Source organism: Grammomys surdaster, unplaced genomic scaffold (genome assembly GCF_004785775.1).
Source record: "Grammomys surdaster isolate TR1022 unplaced genomic scaffold, NIH_TR_1.0 146, whole genome shotgun sequence".
In the NCBI taxonomy this organism is placed as follows: domain Eukaryota; kingdom Metazoa; phylum Chordata; class Mammalia; order Rodentia; family Muridae; genus Grammomys; species Grammomys surdaster.
The window spans coordinates 8,480,925-8,499,424 of record NW_021604604.1 but is presented as its reverse complement, the minus strand read 5'-3'; the positions used below and the strand labels follow the sequence as shown (position 1 = coordinate 8,499,424).

The 18,500-nt window shown below is 40.5% G+C and overlaps 1 protein-coding gene across 2 annotated transcripts in view; it reads right to left on the bottom strand.

Moving 5' to 3' along the window:
• The window catches only part of Cubn (cubilin), a 206,258-nt gene extending 188,281 nt beyond the window's left edge, over positions 1-17,977 (bottom strand). Inside the window, exons 1-10 of one of the 2 annotated variants that reach the window (XM_028764871.1) lie at positions 17,809-17,977; positions 17,290-17,419; positions 16,180-16,275; positions 15,607-15,645; positions 13,228-13,329; positions 12,467-12,570; positions 5,866-5,992; positions 4,880-5,042; positions 2,815-2,946; positions 1,679-1,780 (exon numbers count right to left, since the gene is read on the bottom strand). In XM_028764871.1, the coding sequence (XP_028620704.1) occupies positions 1,679-1,780; positions 2,815-2,946; positions 4,880-5,042; positions 5,866-5,992; positions 12,467-12,570; positions 13,228-13,329; positions 15,607-15,645; positions 16,180-16,275; positions 17,290-17,419; positions 17,809-17,921 (1,108 nt within the window). In that variant the 5' untranslated portion in view covers positions 17,922-17,977. The remainder of the gene's footprint in view (positions 1-1,678; positions 1,781-2,814; positions 2,947-4,879; positions 5,043-5,865; positions 5,993-12,466; positions 12,571-13,227; positions 13,330-15,606; positions 15,646-16,179; positions 16,276-17,289; positions 17,420-17,808) is intronic. The other variant, XM_028764872.1, reaches the window with a different exon arrangement.
• Between the last annotated feature and the right edge of the window lie 523 nt (positions 17,978-18,500).

Genomic DNA, 18,500 nt, shown 5'->3' with positions numbered 1-18,500 from the left:
GAGGAGGAGGAGGAAGAGAAGGAGGAGGAGGAGGAGGAGGAAGAGGAAGAGGAGGAGGAGGAAGAAGAAGAAGAAGAAGAAGAAGAAGAAGAAGAAGAAGAAGAAGAAGAAGAAGAAGTTGTTTAATTTATCCTTTGGCAATAAAATTCTTAAGCCTCTCTAGTGCCAGGGAAGTGTTAGTGATCCCCCCACCCCACCCCCACAAAAAAAACAGACAGGAACCCATCTGATGCAAGTCACAGGAGGTTCTTTATTCTATTTGAGCTAGCTTGTTCCCACCCACTGTGCATCACCATCAACCAGGATGGATGATTTTGGTGGTGGGGAGCCCTGTATATCTATCAGGGCAAGGCTTTATAGTAAGCACCAAGTGGGGGGTGAGTGTGCAAGCATCTAATTGGGAAGTTACTAAGGCCTTTAACATAATTGGCTGGTGCTGGGAGTCATATCATACACTTAATATCCGCTTCCCTCTATCTTGGTGGTCATTAGGCAGTGGGAGGGCTTGTAACCTGAGGGTGTAGATTTGTTGAGGGAATAAACTGGAGACTCTGATCTTGTTGAGGGTTAGCTTAGAGACTGGAGCCAGGCTCGGGTTTTGTTGGGGGTTATCTTGGAAACTAATGCTGGGTACAAGCCTGTTCGTTTGCCTAAGTTCAAACTTAGGTCAGGTTCTCCAAAATGGAGTCTGATTTAAAAGATGTGTCCTTTCACCTCTAAATAGCAAATACTAGTACAAAATCCAGAGAATGAAATGCTGTGAACAAAGTGTTGCAAAACACAACACAGATGGGAAGATGGTTTCCTTCGTACAATCAAAGGTGGCAAATTCGTAAGAAAGCATGAGCAGTGCATATGAGAAACGGAAAGCTGATGAGTAAAAAATGTAAACATTATTGTTCAATAGTCACACAAAAGCAGGTTTTAAAAGGACCAAGAAACTAACTGTTGGCTATAAAATTGATCAAGACAAAAAAAATGGATAGCTGTGATTGAGAGAGCTGGGGCACATAAACAATTCATTGGCTGTTGGCTGGGACTTACAATGAGGCAATTCTCAGAAATCTGTGTTGCTGCACACATGAGCTGGCCTTCATTTATGTGGTACCACAGCAACTACAGAGTGAGATCACCCTGGATTCATTTGCCCTTTCTTAGAAGTAACCTTAGTTTTTTTCCAGGTGGATCCATGACGCTTGAAATAAATGCTATATGTTCTCTGCTGCCAGCTGTAGCCAAATGACACAATTCCAGTCAATGGCACAGAAGTAAGAGTCGTAAAAGAAGGTGATATGTTCTTCCCTTTCTCAATTCTGTTTTCTAAAGTCCTTATTATTTGGCTTAGTTATCATGGGAAACAACTTTTAGTCAAAGGAGATCATTCAAGAGTAACTAGATTATTGCATTTAAACATATGTAGGTTTTGGGGATCAGTTAGATTTTTTATTGGAGGACTAAGATAACAATTTTGACAGTTGTAAATGGTAGTTCCTACCTGTAACACCAGTACTTGGGAGTCTGAGGCAGGAGATTAATATGATTTCAAGGCTACAGAGTGAGATTGTGTACTCCCCCCCACCCCGACCTCCCAAGAAATTTCCAGAAGAAAGAATTAATTTTAGAATATGAAATTGTGTACAGGGTTTGAATAAAGCATCCAATGGGTGTGAGCTATTACCTGGACCAGGAGATGAGGAGCAGGTTGCATCTGGATGGCAGCCTCCATTATGAATCGAGCAGATGTCCAAGGGAGTGCACACTCTCCCGTCACCACTGTAACCTGACCAAAGCATAGCCGATGGTGAGGAACAAGGTCAAGAATAAGGGAGAAAGACAACAGCTGTCTAAGATTAGAATCCAGGCAAACAACAATGAAGGGCCATCATCCAAGTAGATTGAGATATGAAACTCCACAAAAGGAGTCAATCAGCAGGAAAGAGGACTGACATGGTTAAAAGAACTCATAAAACAGCACTGTAGCTTTGTGCGTGCACACATATATGTGTGCAGATGTGTGCATGTGCATTTGCAGGCTTCTGTGCACAAATTTGTGTGCTTGTGCATATGTATGTGCTTGTAACTGTGAGGTGTCATAGAAATGGCTGGCTCTACATTGACACATCTTAATTTCAGTGGCTAATGTTATTGGAGGTAAATTATTACAGATGTCTAAAGTACTATTTTTCATGTTATTAAAATAACTGGGAGGATTTGAGGGAGGAGAAACCACTATTGGAATATACTGTATAAAAATTATTTTCAATAAAAGTATATTATAAATATATACCTGACCCTTTGGTAATACATATATATAAATACATATATGTATATATATGTATATATACACATACATATATATATATATACATATATATACATATATATATATATTAGTTTATTGCTTAGAACTCTCTGAACTTCCTGGAGACTAGTTTTATTTGAACTATAAGACAGCCAGAATGACCTCTTTCCAGAAGAAAAAACAAAATAACATGTATTATGTCTGTAAACCTTATCTGTGAATGGTCCAGAAGTGCATATATTAAAAAAAATACATATATGGGCACAATGGAGTGGTGAATCTAAAGATTCTCACAGAAGCATTTCCCAAACCCGTGATTTCTTGTTGTTTGCTATTGACACCGTTTTCTGTCCTTTTCTTACTTTATTGTCCTATTGTATGCTGAACCTACATTTTAAGCTAAGCACTCTAGACCATTCCTTCCCCCACTCTTAGAAGTCATTTTTAAGTGAGCACAGATTCTACTTCAAGGACACTGCCTTGTGATGGCATCAGGAAGCCTGATGTAGTACCTGCTGGACAGTTCCCACAGGTGAATGATCCGGGTGTGTTCAGGCAGGGGACCAGCGGAGCCTCTGAACAGCCACCATTGTTGATCTCACATTCGTTGATATCCTGACATTCATAACCATTTCCTTGCCAACCTAGAAAAAATATTGAGAATATTTAAAAGATTAGCACTTGCTCACAACTTAACAAGGAAGAAATACAGGTAGTTAAGACATATACAAAATCATTCTGGGTTGGCAACATGGTTCGGTGCATAATGATGCTTACCACTGAGCATGATCATATGAGTTCAGTGCCTAGGACCCACGTGGGAGAAGGAGAGAACTAACTTCAATTTGTCCTCTGACTTTTAAAGGCATGTTATGGCGTGCACCCCCCAACCCAAATGAATAAATAAAATAAAAAATTAAAAAAATAATGAAAATTAATGAGTAAAATTTTGTTCTACACAAAACCGTAAATTAAAATAAGATTATTAAAATAAGTTACTCCTAACAGGTGGTCCAAAAATTACTTTTAAATGCATAGAATCTTATTCTGGTGAAGTAGTCAATAAACGAGGCCCACTGGCACACTGCTGATTGGATATTAATTAAAACCAGCTTGGAATGTCATCTGACAACATTCATTAATTTTAAAAACTAAATTTCTTATCAAGTAAGTTTACTGCTTGGAATTTATTCTTTGTAGATAAAACCATCAACATATTACAAAATACATAGGAAGACCTACTGAGGCATTGCTTATAGGGCTGATAAAACCAGTTGGGCACCTCAAGATTCATCTATGACATTGAATACTGAAAGTAGTTTTAGTAATGCTCATACATCTGCACAGCCATACATCTGCACACATACACACATTGAGAGAATTTTCCCATACATAGTTTAAGTGTGTACAACAAATCATAGAACAATATGAAGAGTTGGGGTTATGTGAGTAATCTGGAGGATGACTCACTTAAAACTGTGCCTATATTTGTAAAAGTAGAGAAAAATGGAGGATGAGATTAAAGGTGAAGAGAAAGTCATCTTTAAATATTCCCATTGTAGTGATTATTATGTTGGTATTACTCTCATGATTCATTATTGTCATGATAATCATGTTTAAGTATCTTCATCATTTAGCATATTTATAATGTCATCACTAAGTGGGGTATCGTTCATAAACTGACTTAAGAAAATGATCATATCTGAGCATGGTCAGGTGAGTTCGCAAGGAGGAGCTGAGAGACGCGCACTCCACCCCTAATGATGGTCCTCACAGTGAGAAGATATAGTACTTTCCTCCCCTTTTTAACAGATATGATTGTAGTTCCTAACATTTATAAGAAACATATAGAGTCCTTAAGATTCAGGAAAAATAGAGCGTTTAAAGACAAAAACGAAAATTTAGCTTTCAATTTCTTATAAGTTTTATTTCCTTTTGTTTTCTTCAAATAAGAAAAAGGAAAAGCAAGCACATACTACCTGTCCTAATTTAAACCACTGGTTTTAGCTGATATTTACTAAGGACTGACTCATAAATTACCTTCAAGAATTCAGCTATGTGTGACCTTTGTTCCCTGAGATGCAAGAGGGGAGGACTTTCTTCTCCTTAGCTTTGCTAGTTATAAACCAAAACCACGCAAGCATCCGCTAAACTAAGTCTCTAAATGCAGCTCTAGGTGCACATGTGCCTTGGTGTGCCAGAGCCATGAGGTGCTTTGCAGCTCAGCTCAGACCCAGGCCAAGCAGAAGTGGACTTGGATCTGGCCGCGAATAAGCTTCGTGTACGTGGAGAAGCTATTTAGTCTCTCTAAGCCTCAACTTCTCCTATTTACAATGTAAAAAAACTTTCTTACCATGTCTAGTTATGCCCAAAAGTTGGATGCTAGCACACTCTCTAGCAAATCTCCAACTCCTGGGACCTGCTCTAGCCTTAAGATGCTCTTGAGTAGGACATGTAGGTAGGTTTAGGCACCTCTGAAAAATGGTCTTTTTTTATCCATCAGTGGTAGAGGGAAATTAATCCTGGTACCTTGTTTCTGTGGTATTCAGAGTCTAGCATGTGTCCCCAAGAAAGTACCTTTAGGGCAGGCCCCACAGTAGAAGGAGCCTTGTGTATTGAAACACTGTGCATGTTCTGAACAAGGCGAAGGCTGGAGGCTGCACTCATCTCTGTCCTCTGTGCAGGAGACACCATTTGGCGGTGTGGTCCACCCAGCATCACAGATGCAGTTAAAATTCGGCTGAAAGGAAAACAATAAAGTAAATAAAGGCAACCTGGAAGAGGAGAGAAAAAAGTCTGAAAATCTCACCAAACCCCAAACTGTTTATTGTCCAACGTTCATTTGCATCAGGCCGGTTGAGTGGATTCTCTTTCTCTTCCCATATGATTTAAGCATTTAGACTAGACCATGGCAAAGGAGCATCTTTATTTCAGGATAAAGGGATCCTATAATTTATCCCAAAGATGCTCAGGAAAGAGTAACAATAATCAAGAGCTGTAATTACAGTCAATAGACTCAGCCTGCTATGTAGTTAAAGGGTAAACACCCAACTAGGTACAGACTTCAGACAATCATTTCCTTTTTTAAAAATCTCTTCTCTTCACTCCTCCTCCTATAACCCTACTGCTAGAAGGGACTGTTTTCTACCGCTTAAGAATTTTTTAAAATGAATTCAGAATAACTAAAGTTTGTGTAACATCAAACTAGGCAGACCACCCTGAGAGTTAGGCATCTAGGACCCAGAGCTGAGAGGAAGACTGGAGATCCAGATCCATAAAGTGTGCCCTTCACAGGAACCCAAGGCATGAAAACTCCAGACATGAGATGCTGTTGACAAGACAGAATCTGTAATGTGTCCATGTCTTGTCACTGTTAAACACATAGGTCAGGAGCCCATGCCTCACAATTTTCTGAATCCAGTTTTCTGTATAGATCATCTCTCCCTTTGCCTGTACGTGTTCTGCTAAGGGATGGAAGGGACAGTGCTGGTACAGAGTCAGCAACAGCGTGAGGAGAGAGTAACTGTGGTTTCCACAAGAAGCATTAAGGTGAAGGGACCCACCTGTCCATGGTGAACTCGCTGTAAATCCTCGCAGATGCCATGCTTACAGAGCTGCTTGGAGCCCTGTTCACAGTCGTTATATTTGGATGCACACTGAGGGCCATACGTATCAGGTGTGCAGTCACATCTGTTGGTTATACAAGAGCACAAGCTCAGGGTTTGCAGTTTTAATACCAGACTCTGTCCATTGGCATCAGTAAAAGGTATCCATCATTGCAAGCCAATAATGTTAATAATAAACCAGCCCTACAGTTTTGTCAGCTGCAACCTTAGAATAAAAATTCCTCAGTTCTCCTCCAAGCAGAGCATTGAGTGATCATGTTATCTTTGCAAATCAACTGTCAGAGAATCATGACTCAATGTTTCATAGGACTAGAGCAATAAATTCTTTTGATCTCAGTCATCAAGCTGTCCTGTCAAAGGTCAGGTGTCTGTAAACCATGGGTGATGGAGTTCATTCAAGAAAGGAAAAGGAAAGATCAGCAAGTTCGCTGAATTCATCCCAAAGCACCTGTCAGGAAGCACGGGTGATGATCTCCATCAGGTGCCTTTATATTACAGAGGCCATATGTATTCTTCCAGGACAAGATGGAGTCAATAGTGGGGACATTTCCTTCACAGGCATATTTTTATGCATATCAAAATATAATTATCATATGGTACCTAAATACTGACAGCTGCACTGTCACTAGGGAAGGTTTGTTTAGTTGGTGTGATTTTTTATGTTGCTGGCTTAGTGTAGGAAAGGGAGCTTGTGAGGTGGAAGCTTTGAGGGTGGGCGATGTGGCAGAGGATGAAGGACTCACACAGGCTAACCATGAGCATAGCCTAGAGAGAGAAAAAGCCAAGCACAGAAGGCAGGGTTAGACTCCAGCAGAGATTCATCCCAGAATATCAGTGCTGAAGCCAGAGAGGAGGATGAGGGAAGATCTTCAGGGCATATCTGTCTCTTATGCCCTTGACTTTAAGCTACTTTCTCATGGTCCTGGAAAAGAAGACTTGCTACAGAGTATAAAGGTTATTTTAGCAATATGCATTCAGTACCAGAAGCTCAGCTAATAATCACAGGTGTCAAAGTGGGGGTAATAGTGCAAGAATTAACTTTGAAAACAATCAAAGCATGCCGTGGCTGGACCCAGAAATAATTGCTGGGGTGATATCCTGAGTCAATTCCAGGTAAAAAGAGGTCAACGTGTATTGTCAGAAATGGAGAGGATGAATGTAAGGAAACGCATCCATGAACTACCATTTAGAGCTGCCAGACTTACCAACTGAAAATACAGTGGACACAGTTAGATTTTTATCTCAGCTAAATGAATATTTGTAAAATATGTAAGTATAATCCATGCCATTTATAGCACCACTATGTAATTATATAAAAGTTATTTAATTAATAAATTATGTCTATGAGCATTCCAGGATTTCTTTAACTCATTAAAACCAGATCATGAATTAATGATAATTAGTAATTAGACTTACATTTAGTGTTGGCTCCCTATCTAATAGCTACTCACCCTTTTCCATGCTCTCGCTAATGCCCCATTATCTTTCCTCTTCACTATCTCATTTTTACATAGAATACTCTTTCAGGGAAGCTGGAATTACTCTTTGGGATTATCATATTTTAAAACATTTCTTATACATATTTAAGCATTTGATTCATTGCTCAATATTTACTCTGTAAGTTTGACATGTAAAACAAAACAACTCAGAAGCAATTATTACAAGTTTTTCTAAATGAATTTTCCATGCAAGAGATATTAGCGTGTTTGGAAACCTCTGGGACAATGTGATGCAAGTTTAAATCCTGAACAAATGCACTAACCATTCACCTCTGACAAGGTACTAACTCATGATGCCTCTTCTAATGGCCTTCCTCTCAAAGAAGTACTCAGAAGTGCATTTCTCTTATAGCTAAGTACTTAACCACTGGAAAGTTACTTATGATATCAGAGGAGATTGGGGCCAAGTGCCTGAGGGAAGCCCTCTCTCTTTAGCTCTCACTTCCTTCCTCTTAGCCATTGTCACTTGGAGCTGAGCGGACATAAATCTTATAGTCTTTTTAAGCAGATACAAGGTAGACTTCTTTCACTTAAATTTAAATATTAAAAGAAGGAGCAAAAGGAGAAGAAGAGGAGGAAGGCGAAGGAAAAGGAGGAAGAAGAGAAGGAAGAACAAGAAGAACAACAAGAAGAACAAGCACAAGAAAAACAAGAAGAACAACAAAAAGAACAAGAAGGAGAAAGAGAAATGGAGGAGGATGAAGAAGAGTGAGAAGGAGGAGGAGGGGGAGGAGGAAGAGGGGGAAGAGAAGGAGTAAGAGAAAATAAACCAACCAAGCAAACTATAGGCTTCCTTGCCATGATCTTCAAAAGCATGTATTTTCATCTTATTTTTCAGAAATCCAGCAAATAAGATTGCCTACAGTCACAGAACCAATGTGAGGGAGAAGATGAACAGAATCCCAGGTCTCTTTTACTCTGGTTTCATTATTTTTCCGTGTTACATTTCTGTTCTCGGGGGTAAAGTAAGAGGATGAAGACTTTCCATGAGAGTGTCTTTTTAATATAACAGCATTTGCATGTGATATGTTTTCAAAGTGACTCAGTATGGCTTTCAAAGGAATAAATATTTATGAAGCAATAATAAAAGGCATATGTGTCTTTTTAAACTACCTTACTAGTATTCCTGCCTTTGATATTAATTCTTTTAAAGTTTCTTTATTATGTGTGTATGTGTCTGTATGATGTGTTGGTTGGAGTGTGGGTATGTTCACACCACAGTATTTGTGTTGAAGTCAGGAGTAGGTTCTCTCCTACCATAGGATTCAGGGATCCTATTAGGTCATTGGGTTTTTGCAGCAAATGTGTTTACCTGCTGATCCATCTCTCAAGCCCTTTGTTACTAGTTGTTGTAAAGTGTTTTATTGTTGGTTTCATCCTAGTAGAATGAAACTAGGCTTTTCAGTCTTCAGAGACTCCACTTGTCAATTGAGAAGACTCCAAAATATCCTTCCATAGTCCTAGTTAATTTGTCTTAGAGTCTATGGCTCAATATCAATCTACTGAATAACTGAAAAGGATTAATACATTTAATACCTAACTACCATCTGATACCAAACAGGATTATCTCACTACTTCAACTTTGCAATGCTTTCAAATCTGCCAATGATATGGAGATAACATAAGACATACCAAGTCAGCATTGTGTGCCTGGGGAATAAACACAGCTTGTTTGCTTCCTAGAAAGCCATGTAGGTCCTCATTCTAAGTACATGTACCATCCAGGGATGGCAAAGTCAGACCCCAAGAGCTATTCATACATACAAAGAAAGTCAGGAGACAATCAGAAGCAACTTTTCCATTGATTAGGAGACAATAATACGAAGAGGAGAGAACTGCCTTTCTGTTGGCTCTCATAGCAGCTAGAGGCAAGACCTGGGCCACAGGAATTAGGGGAAGGTTTATCCTGTCCTGAACTCATCACTCTAAAGAAGAAATTTGCCGAAGAGAAAAAATGAATAAAAAGAAACTGCCAATAAAACAGGGATCCCTGCTAATAACACATGCGTGATGCCTCATCTTCTCAAAGATATTTATAAATTATGAATTGTTAATCTTGTGAAGAAAGAATTCCATTTCCCCCAACTAAGCTGACTCACAGAATTTTCTAATTGAGGTGGCTTTGCCCACCACACCCACACATTGCTGATCCAGGTCATTCACTAACAGCTCATGTAGTCTTTATCAAATCCACAGTTCAGTTTCCCAAAGGGGCTTCTAGGCCCAGTGAAACTACTGGTAAGTAAGCATCTTAACTTCACAGACTTAACAGAATTCAAAAAATGGTTTAAACATTCAGTATTTTATTACATAGACTCACAAAGCAATAACTAAGTCTTATGCTCGTGAGCATTATATATTTTATTTTGTCCCTTCAAGATGTTAATTGAGGGTGGGTAATGGCTTAGCCAGTGAATTGTTTGTTTTGTAAGTATGAAGACCAGAGTTCAATGCCAAGAATGTTTAAAAAGGAGAGAAGAAAAAAAAGATCTAGGCATTGTGGCTTGTGCTAATAATCTTGGTATTGGAGCATCAGGAGGAGGACCCCTGGGTCTTGCTGGCCAGACAGCCTAGTCTACTTGGCATTTTCCAGGCCAATAAAAGACTGTCTAAAAATAATTAGATGAGGGGCTAGAGAGGTGTGTAGACAGTTAAAAGCACTTGCTGCCTTTCCAGAGTACCTGGGTGTGGTTCCCAGCACTCACAAGGCAGCTCACAACCATCTGTAACTCCAGATCCAGGGAGGATAAACACCTCTTCTGGCCTCTGTGAGGACTAGGCATGTATGTGGTACACAGACATCCATGCAGGCAAAGCACCCAGACATATAAAATTATAAAATAATAAAAATTACAACAACAACAAAAACAAACAAACAAAAACCAAGGTAGACGGCACCTGAGGAGAGACATCTGAGATTGTTCTCTGGCTGCTACATACATGTGCATCCAAGAACACCCACGTATGCAAAAAGAAAACATACACACAGGCTCAAGTTCCTGCGCTACACCTCAATTCACATATTTAAGATCCAAGTGCTCAACCTGGGGTCTTAAGGCCACATAAATTATTTTCAAACCAAAAAGAAGTTAGAGTTAAATATTCTGCTATCAACTGTCCCCCAACAAATCTATGAGGGGCAGCAACTAGAAACAATGAAGAGCTCAGAATTAGCAGAAGTTCTTGTGCTTTCCTTTGCACAGGGAACAAAAGCAAGTCCAATACTGTCTTGTAAGGGGATACTACCTCCCTCCGAGAAACAGCACTTTCCCTCTTTCCTTCTTCCTCTCCTCTTGTGTGTATCTTATCCTTGACATGTAATGAAGAGTTGTGAATTGTGAATGTTACAGGTCCCCACCCCCTTTCCACTTTTATAGGGTAGGTATGAAAAATAATGCTGTAAAACCAATAGCAATGGCTTCTGCAAATTATTCCCCTTTGACCCACACCATCACAGCTCTATTGACACAGAATACACCAAAAGAAAGTGATGATAAAAGAAGATTAGAATGATATCTAATCTCCAGGACACTACCAGATATTGGGCAGGCAAGCAATTATATGTGCTAGGAGTCAGTGTGGGACACTCATCACTGATATCTCCGGCTGGACGTTCTGCTTGATAAATGGCCATAAACAGAAACCATGCGATAATGCTTTCAAGGGAATGAAAGTCAGCTGAAGCCAGAATGTGAATAGCAGCGATGTCACTGGGCAGTGTTTCAATTAGATCCAAAGTCTGAACAGCAAAGTCCTCAAATAGTTCACTGGTTGTCCCTCAAAGCTGTGGCTTTTGTCAGTGTCTCAGCTCATCATGCCCCAATGGTCAGGCCTCTCAGATAACATAGTATTAGACATAAGGGAGAGGTGGTCATTTCTGGGTTTTGTACAATAATCGAATTTATAAACATGCCTAGCAAAAGTTTGCCTGAGTCAAAATTATTAACCTAGAGTGAACCAAAGTTTTAAAGCTCAGATCAAAGGAACAAAAGGACTGTGGTTCCTTTTTGAGAAAGCGTGTTCAGAGATGACAGGGATTAAAGCAAAATTGTTACACTCATTTCTTCAGGACACTGCCACAAGACACCAGAGGCTCGAGGAAGGGAGCAAATAATTGCCCTTTAATCAAGTTAGATTATTCTGCCAAGCAATGAGCAGTTTGTGCAGTAGCAAAACTGGTTTCTTAATCCTTATGGAGCCTCTGAACACAAGCAGCCAGCCAAAATACAGCAAAAGATAAGGTCAAGTTCTTCTCAGAAGTGATTTTAAGTAACTATACACTAGTAAATCTGACAATGATGAAGCATAAACTTCCTGACTTGACTATCAGAATGTGTTTCTGAGGCAGCTGCTTTACTGACCAACATTGCTAAAGCCCAGTGGGAGGCAACACAGGCTTTAGTGGTGTTTAGTTCAGTTTAAGGGATGATTTCCTGGGTAAGACTAAGGGTGATGTGACTGGAAGAAGCCAAGAGTGAATCATTTGATGAAAATGAATCTGATAAGGGGACAAGCTGCACGGGGTCTGTGGCTGGGACCTTATGGCTAATTGAGAATGCAGTGGATTAATGGAGTCTCTGAATGTTACTTCAATCTTTGGTGTTTTGATGGACATTCTTACACAGTGTGAATGAAGCACCCATATTGCACCTGTAGGAATAAGCATGCTAGGACATGAAATCAGCACAGCATTGGGACACAGGGACAGTGGCCTATGCCCTTTCCACATAAACTTATCTTGTAGGTTCCCTTTTAAGGATCTAATTCTTGCTCAGTCATCAGCTCAGCTTGTGCCACGTCTTTCTGACCACTCTGTGGCAGTCATGATGGCCTTCTTCTTCCTCAGGGATGCTGCCAAAATGACTTCTTCATGGGGGGAGGGGAAGTTTTTATTTATTTGAGAAAAAAATATCTATGAATATGTTCAAGAGGTAACCCCTATGAGATGCCTAGTTTTCTGGTACTATAGACATTCATTTGGATACTTTTAATTACTTGCTCTTCTTGTCCTCCAAAATGACATTTTAAAAAGAAGTTACCTGAAACTCCCCATTGTGTTCACACAGGTGGATCCGCTCTGGCAGCCAAAAGGTGTTCCAGCGAAAAGTGCACACTCATTAACATCCTCTGAGCAGAAGAGACCCTGCAGAGATGTAAGGAACCCAGTCAGGTGTCATAGGACATGGGCATTTATGGAATAATATTTACACAATATGTTTAATGACTTATATGTGGACAATAAGTCCTTGGTAAAGCCAAATACAATATTAATAATATTAATCTTGGGCTAAGATTCTTCTAGAACTCAGATCAGACCCAGTGGGACGAAGATGCTCTTTACAAGAGTACAGTGGTTACAGGAAAGAATCCTTACATAGTCGAGTCCTTATTTCAAAAGGCTGCTATGCTTGGAGGTGGTTACTTAGTGGATCTTATTGATGTCCGTATCTGCAGCATTCTCACTATGGCTGAAAGAAGGCAAGAATATTCATATATGTACTCCAAGATTCAGCCCATGCTTTCCAGTGCCATTGCTTTCCAGCGCCATTGCTTCCCAGCCAATGGTAACAGAACCATTCAGTTCTCTATTTGAGAGAGCTGCTCAAGATGGCCCAGGGTTTAAATCATCAACTCTGCCACTATTTGGCACGAGTCACTGTAACTTGTGAGGCCACAAAATCCTAGGAACTCTGGTGCATAATGAGAAGGTGTCTGAATGCATCCAAAGAAGCCACTGCTGGCTCCCTGCAAGCCATTCTTTGCTTTTTTTTTTTTTTAAGTGAAAGACAGAGTGACTCACCTTCCACTGTGAAGGGCAGATACAAATGAAGGAGTCATGCATGTTGACACAGGTGCCGCCATTGTAGCAGGGATTGCTACTGCAAACTTTTCTCTCCACATTCTGGAAAATGACAGGGCAGTTAAGTCAGTGAGGGAATAGTACTCATCCTCAGCACACAGTAAAGAACACTTCAGTTAGCCTGTGGTTTTTTCCTCATGCATGAGGGCTTCCTCCAGACTTCCTCCAATGGCTCCCGCTCTTTCTCCTTCTAGTCAATTTTCTTGTGAGAATATCAATCACGCTCATTTTCCTTAACAACCTACATACTTTAGACATGGGTAGGAAAGAAGCTCCGATATTCCTTAGGTGCATCGTTCATCTGAGAAACACGTGCTACTAGGAATAAAGATTTCAAGAGCGAGTATAAGAATGGATGTTCCTATTGCACTAAGAACATGAAATGGAAATTTCCACTCTTTTGCCCAGTGGTCTTATCTCAGGTACCTCAAGATAAGCCTCTGAAAACTGATCCTCTATTATTACCACCCCTCCTGCCACGGGCTCAGATGACTGAACTCTTTTCTCTCCAAGCCCCTTTGTTTGAAATGTGGCCAGCTAAGATAGACCTTTTGCCCTCTGTTCACCTGACCGCTTTTAGACCAAAACATCAAACAGGCCTATCTTTGTCCACACAAACTGGGGATTTCACCCTTCGTCAGCTACCGGTGTCTATTCTGTACAATTTGCAAAGATTTGGGGGTGCAGAGGCAATGTTTCATAGAGGGCAAGTAATGATGCAGTCAAGGCATTTTAGTATATTGACCTTAGTCAAATCCTATTTAAAACAGGGACACCAAGTTTGTTCCAGCAATGCATTTGTACCAACAAAGGCTCAGAGGAAATCAACTTAGTTCAGCGCACAAAATTCAGAGCTAGTAGATCTCCAGCTGGCCCAGTGCTGTTGGCTGCAAAGCCCATTCTCTCTGCCCTTGTCATGAATCTCAGGACTACACATGCATGTGTCTCATTATGAACTCTGCTTTCTTCCCACCTTTGATTTGTCTTTTTTTCAGAACCACAATGAGCCTTGTCCATTAAAGGGCCAAAGGACATTATTAAGAACATTTACTACAAACTTATGAGTTTTCTGGTGAACAGAAGCAATTGAAAGCCATAGATTTTGGGTCGAGTGTTCTAGCAGAAAAGAAAATTAATTAGTAGACAGGAGGAAGAGGAGGAGGAGTGACAGACGCTGTCCTGACCTCGTCCTATCCTAAAGCAGAAGGAAATTGACATTGGAGACCATTAAAACCTTGACCCAGATGGTGGGGGAGAGGGCAACGGAAGCTCATTTTAATTGTAATCTCCAGTTCTTGACCAGCAATGAAACTGGGAAGCAGGGTAGGAGTTTGAAAACCCCCATGATGCTTTGCTCCACAGCAGCCACTGCTCTTTGCATGTTCTCATGTGCTTGGTGATTCCCTGAGGATGTGAAGGCTGAGGTCCAATCCACTGTCAAAGTGATGGGCAGAGAACATGAACTTGCTCATTGAGCTTAATGCCCAAAGTAGGAGGTCCTGCTTGAATCATTGTGGAAATAAGTTGTGACTATTTGAGCCGTTATTATTAACTGGGAATTGCAGAAATGTCATTCAGAATCATAAGTATTGGTGGATTCTATACATTTCTTTAGGCAGAAGGATTATGGTTTCAACAGAAGTTTTAACTATTTACCCACAAGCAAGGTGAGAGTCATAAGTGTGCACAGCTTATCACATGGCAAGGTGATAGTGGTTTTGCTCTGGGAAGTGCTTCAAGCTGAATTACCAGCCAGTGCGGTTTATAGGAACTGAGTACACTGTGTACACCCCAATATTCTGAGCTCAGTGTGGAGAGGCTATGTGGCTTTTTGAGACCCAGTTATTGATGCTGCTGGGGGGTCACTAGCTGACCAAGCATACACAAGTAAAGACACAGCAGCATGGCTAAAGGAGGCAGCAAGGGGAGGGGCCTGAGGGCTGTGAACTCAGAGGTAGAAGATCTCACATTCTTAGTGACCTTAGGGTGCCCTGAGTTCTCCCATACATCCTAGGGGACATAAGCGGGAACAGGAATCAAACAATGGAAAACCAAGTCCTTGGTATTGGTCACCTACCTCTTAAAATGAAACTATTGACTCAATCATTTTATTATTGTTATTATTAATTATTATTATTTTAGGTAACATACCATATCTCAGGGTGGTCTATAACTCACTGTGTACCCTAAGCTGGATTCAAACCCTGAATCCTCCTGGCTCCGTCTCCTGAGTTCTAGGTTTACAGAAGAGCAACAACCATATCTTCCCTAGAAATGCTGCTTGCATATTTTCCGTGACTGTCCATCCGCAGAACTTACCTGCTGTAAGCTTTGAAAATCTCTCTCAAGATCCACGAGCTGTAGCAGTGGGGAAGAAAATGTATCAATTAGCAAGCCCAGAGATATGTCACATGATATTAACCTTTGCTGTGCTGCTTCTTTAGGGACCCACATTGCTTGGTACTCATTCGTTACTTTTCCCCCTCCTTATTCCCCTTCTGAGGTTTCTTTCCATCCTATTCTTTTCTACCTGTAAATTTTTAAAGGTCTTTTAAAAAGAAGTACAGCCCACTGATAAGCTGACTCACTGCTTCCTCCACATGGTGATAACGGCACAAAGACAGTGATAACCCCCTCCGTCGGCAAGGAAGACGCTATCTGGACTTGAACAAAGCCAGGTCTTGAGACAAATCCCTGCTTACTGCCTTCTGCCTTACCACTCTCTAGCCTCCATTACAGCTCTGCCACTTGACCCCAAAGTTCACAATGTAACGATAAACAGCTAACGATGAAAGAGCCGACAGTTCACCCGAAAAGCGCACTACGTACAAAGTTAGATTGACAGGAACTCGTTTTCTCTTACCATGAGCGCAATGTGTACGTCAGCCTTACCTTCGAGTTAAGTTGGTGGACTTGACTAAGTATATTTTGAGGAAGACCAGTTGTATTCTTTTTTAAATCTATAATATCATCTTTGTTTCTCTGGATCTAATATTTTTTGAAAAAAAAAGAAGAAAAAGAAGAATAACAATATGGAAAAATATTTTCATCTTACAGGAGCAAGCACTAAAGCTTCACAAAATCCCAGAGCAATATCATATATAATAATAATTAGATCAAAATAGATGTGGCAAAGTTCAGTTGACTCTTCTAGGGCAACATATCGATGACTTTACCTATATGTATTTTCTCGTAAGATAACATTTTAGAGTGAGTATTAAGAAGTGTGGTAGGCTGGGGATATAGCTCAATGAGAGAGAACTTGCCGACGATGTATAAATCCCTGGGTTCAGTTTCTAATACCACAAAAAACATATGGTTTTGAATGAGACCTTTTGAATTTTAAATTTGCCCCAATTATTTATTGTCTACTTTTGGATATTAAACAGATTTGCCCACTTTGTAATTCACAAATGGTATAATAATAGACACCTTCATGGGGAAGTCCTGGGAGTCAAGCAATATAACACACAAGTGTGAGGCCCAGGTGCAGCTCTAAATGTCGGCTCTGACGTTAGGGGTGATACACAGCATGTGATGTCATCAATGCTGAGTACTGAAAGCATTCAACAAAGCATGAGAGTACCTGCTCTGCTGTGGCAACAGTGATGCAGAACACATCTGCGCCTGCTCTAGTCCCCTTCTCACCCCCCCCCGCAGAACACATCTGTGCCTGCTCTGGTTCCCCCTTACTCTGTGCCTGCAGAACATGTCTGTGCCTTCCTATGGTCCTCTCCTACTTCTCTTGCTGACAGAGGAGCTCTGTTAGTTTCTGGATCTTCTCTGGTCTATGGACTCTGTCCCTAAGCAACGAGCCTCCTCTTCTAGCATTGACTGTTCTCTCCCCACCATGAAACCTTTATAAGGCTTCTTTTCAAGAACTAATTTCCCAGTTGTGCTTTCTATGCTCAAGATTCACAGAGTGGACTAATATTGAGCTGGTCAATTAAGCTAGTACATATTGACATACAAAGCAACATCTGTGTTTTTCCAGTGCATTACCTGATGTAAACATTCACCAAGGTCTTCATCATTTACTTTGATTTTCCCTAGGGATCCAGTTCTAAATTCAATGTTTTGGGTGGAGCTTGTAAGAAACACTAAGTTTCCCTCCTCTGTAGCCATCCGCGGCCTATACAATTTGAGCAGAGAACTCATCAGTAATTAGCACATAGAATTTTAAATTTTAAACCAAGTTTCTTGCTGAGTAATGATACACACGCTGTACATATTCTCACCTCGCACTCAATCCAATCAGACCGTCTCTATTCATCTATCATTACTTCTCTGAAAATTTCTCAATGATATTTCCCAGGAATTGCAGATATGACGCCCTCACAAGTGAACAAAGACTATTCGTAAATCAGAAAACAGTCCTTTATACCCGCCCAAATCTTCTCCCCAGTATCTTTTTAATATCACTGCTTTCCTCCAGAAACTTTGACTTCTCAGGGTTATTTGTTATAGACAGAGAGAATAGACCCCAGTCCCTTAGCAGAAATAAGCCGCGGGTCTACTTACTGGTGGAGATCAGCAATCCTTTTCTGTCGCTTCTGCTCCGGAGCTCCAGGTTCGCCATCTAATCCAGCTATCATCAATAAAGTTACAAAACCCCAGAGAAAATGTGGGGACATGTTCTTCAGCAGCCTCCCAGCTCTGCAGGCAAGAGGGAGACCACTCCAGCCAACTGCGTCCAGAATTTGAGGGCTGCAAACCAGGTGGTTGCACTTTGATCAGCAGAATATTCTTTAACTTTCCAGTCTTTCCAAGAAGGCTTAAGTTATTGTGTTCCTTCCTGAAGAATGTCAATGATCTTAGATCTCTAGTACTGTTCAACTTGTAAGGGGTCAAAATCTACCTTAAGTGATGTACAACTTAATCATTATTTGTTTAACCTTTGAAACAGTAACCAGAGGCTTTGGAAACATCCACTGAAAGAATCCTTGCTTAGGAGGCACTCGCTTTTGGTGAACCGTGCTGGAGAAACAGAATTTCTGCAAAAGGAGTGATTTCTTTATCTCATACCATGCATAAAGGTTACTGCTAAGAGTTCTTCAGAGCCCTAAATTTAAGAAGAAAACGGGGAAGGAATTATGCCTGTGAATTTGCACTCATTTCTTGGCCCTGAACCACAAAAGTTGGAACGGTAAAAGAAAAAAGAAATCAGGAGAAAGATTCAGTGTCAAAATTTGAAGCTGCTACACGTCAGCAAG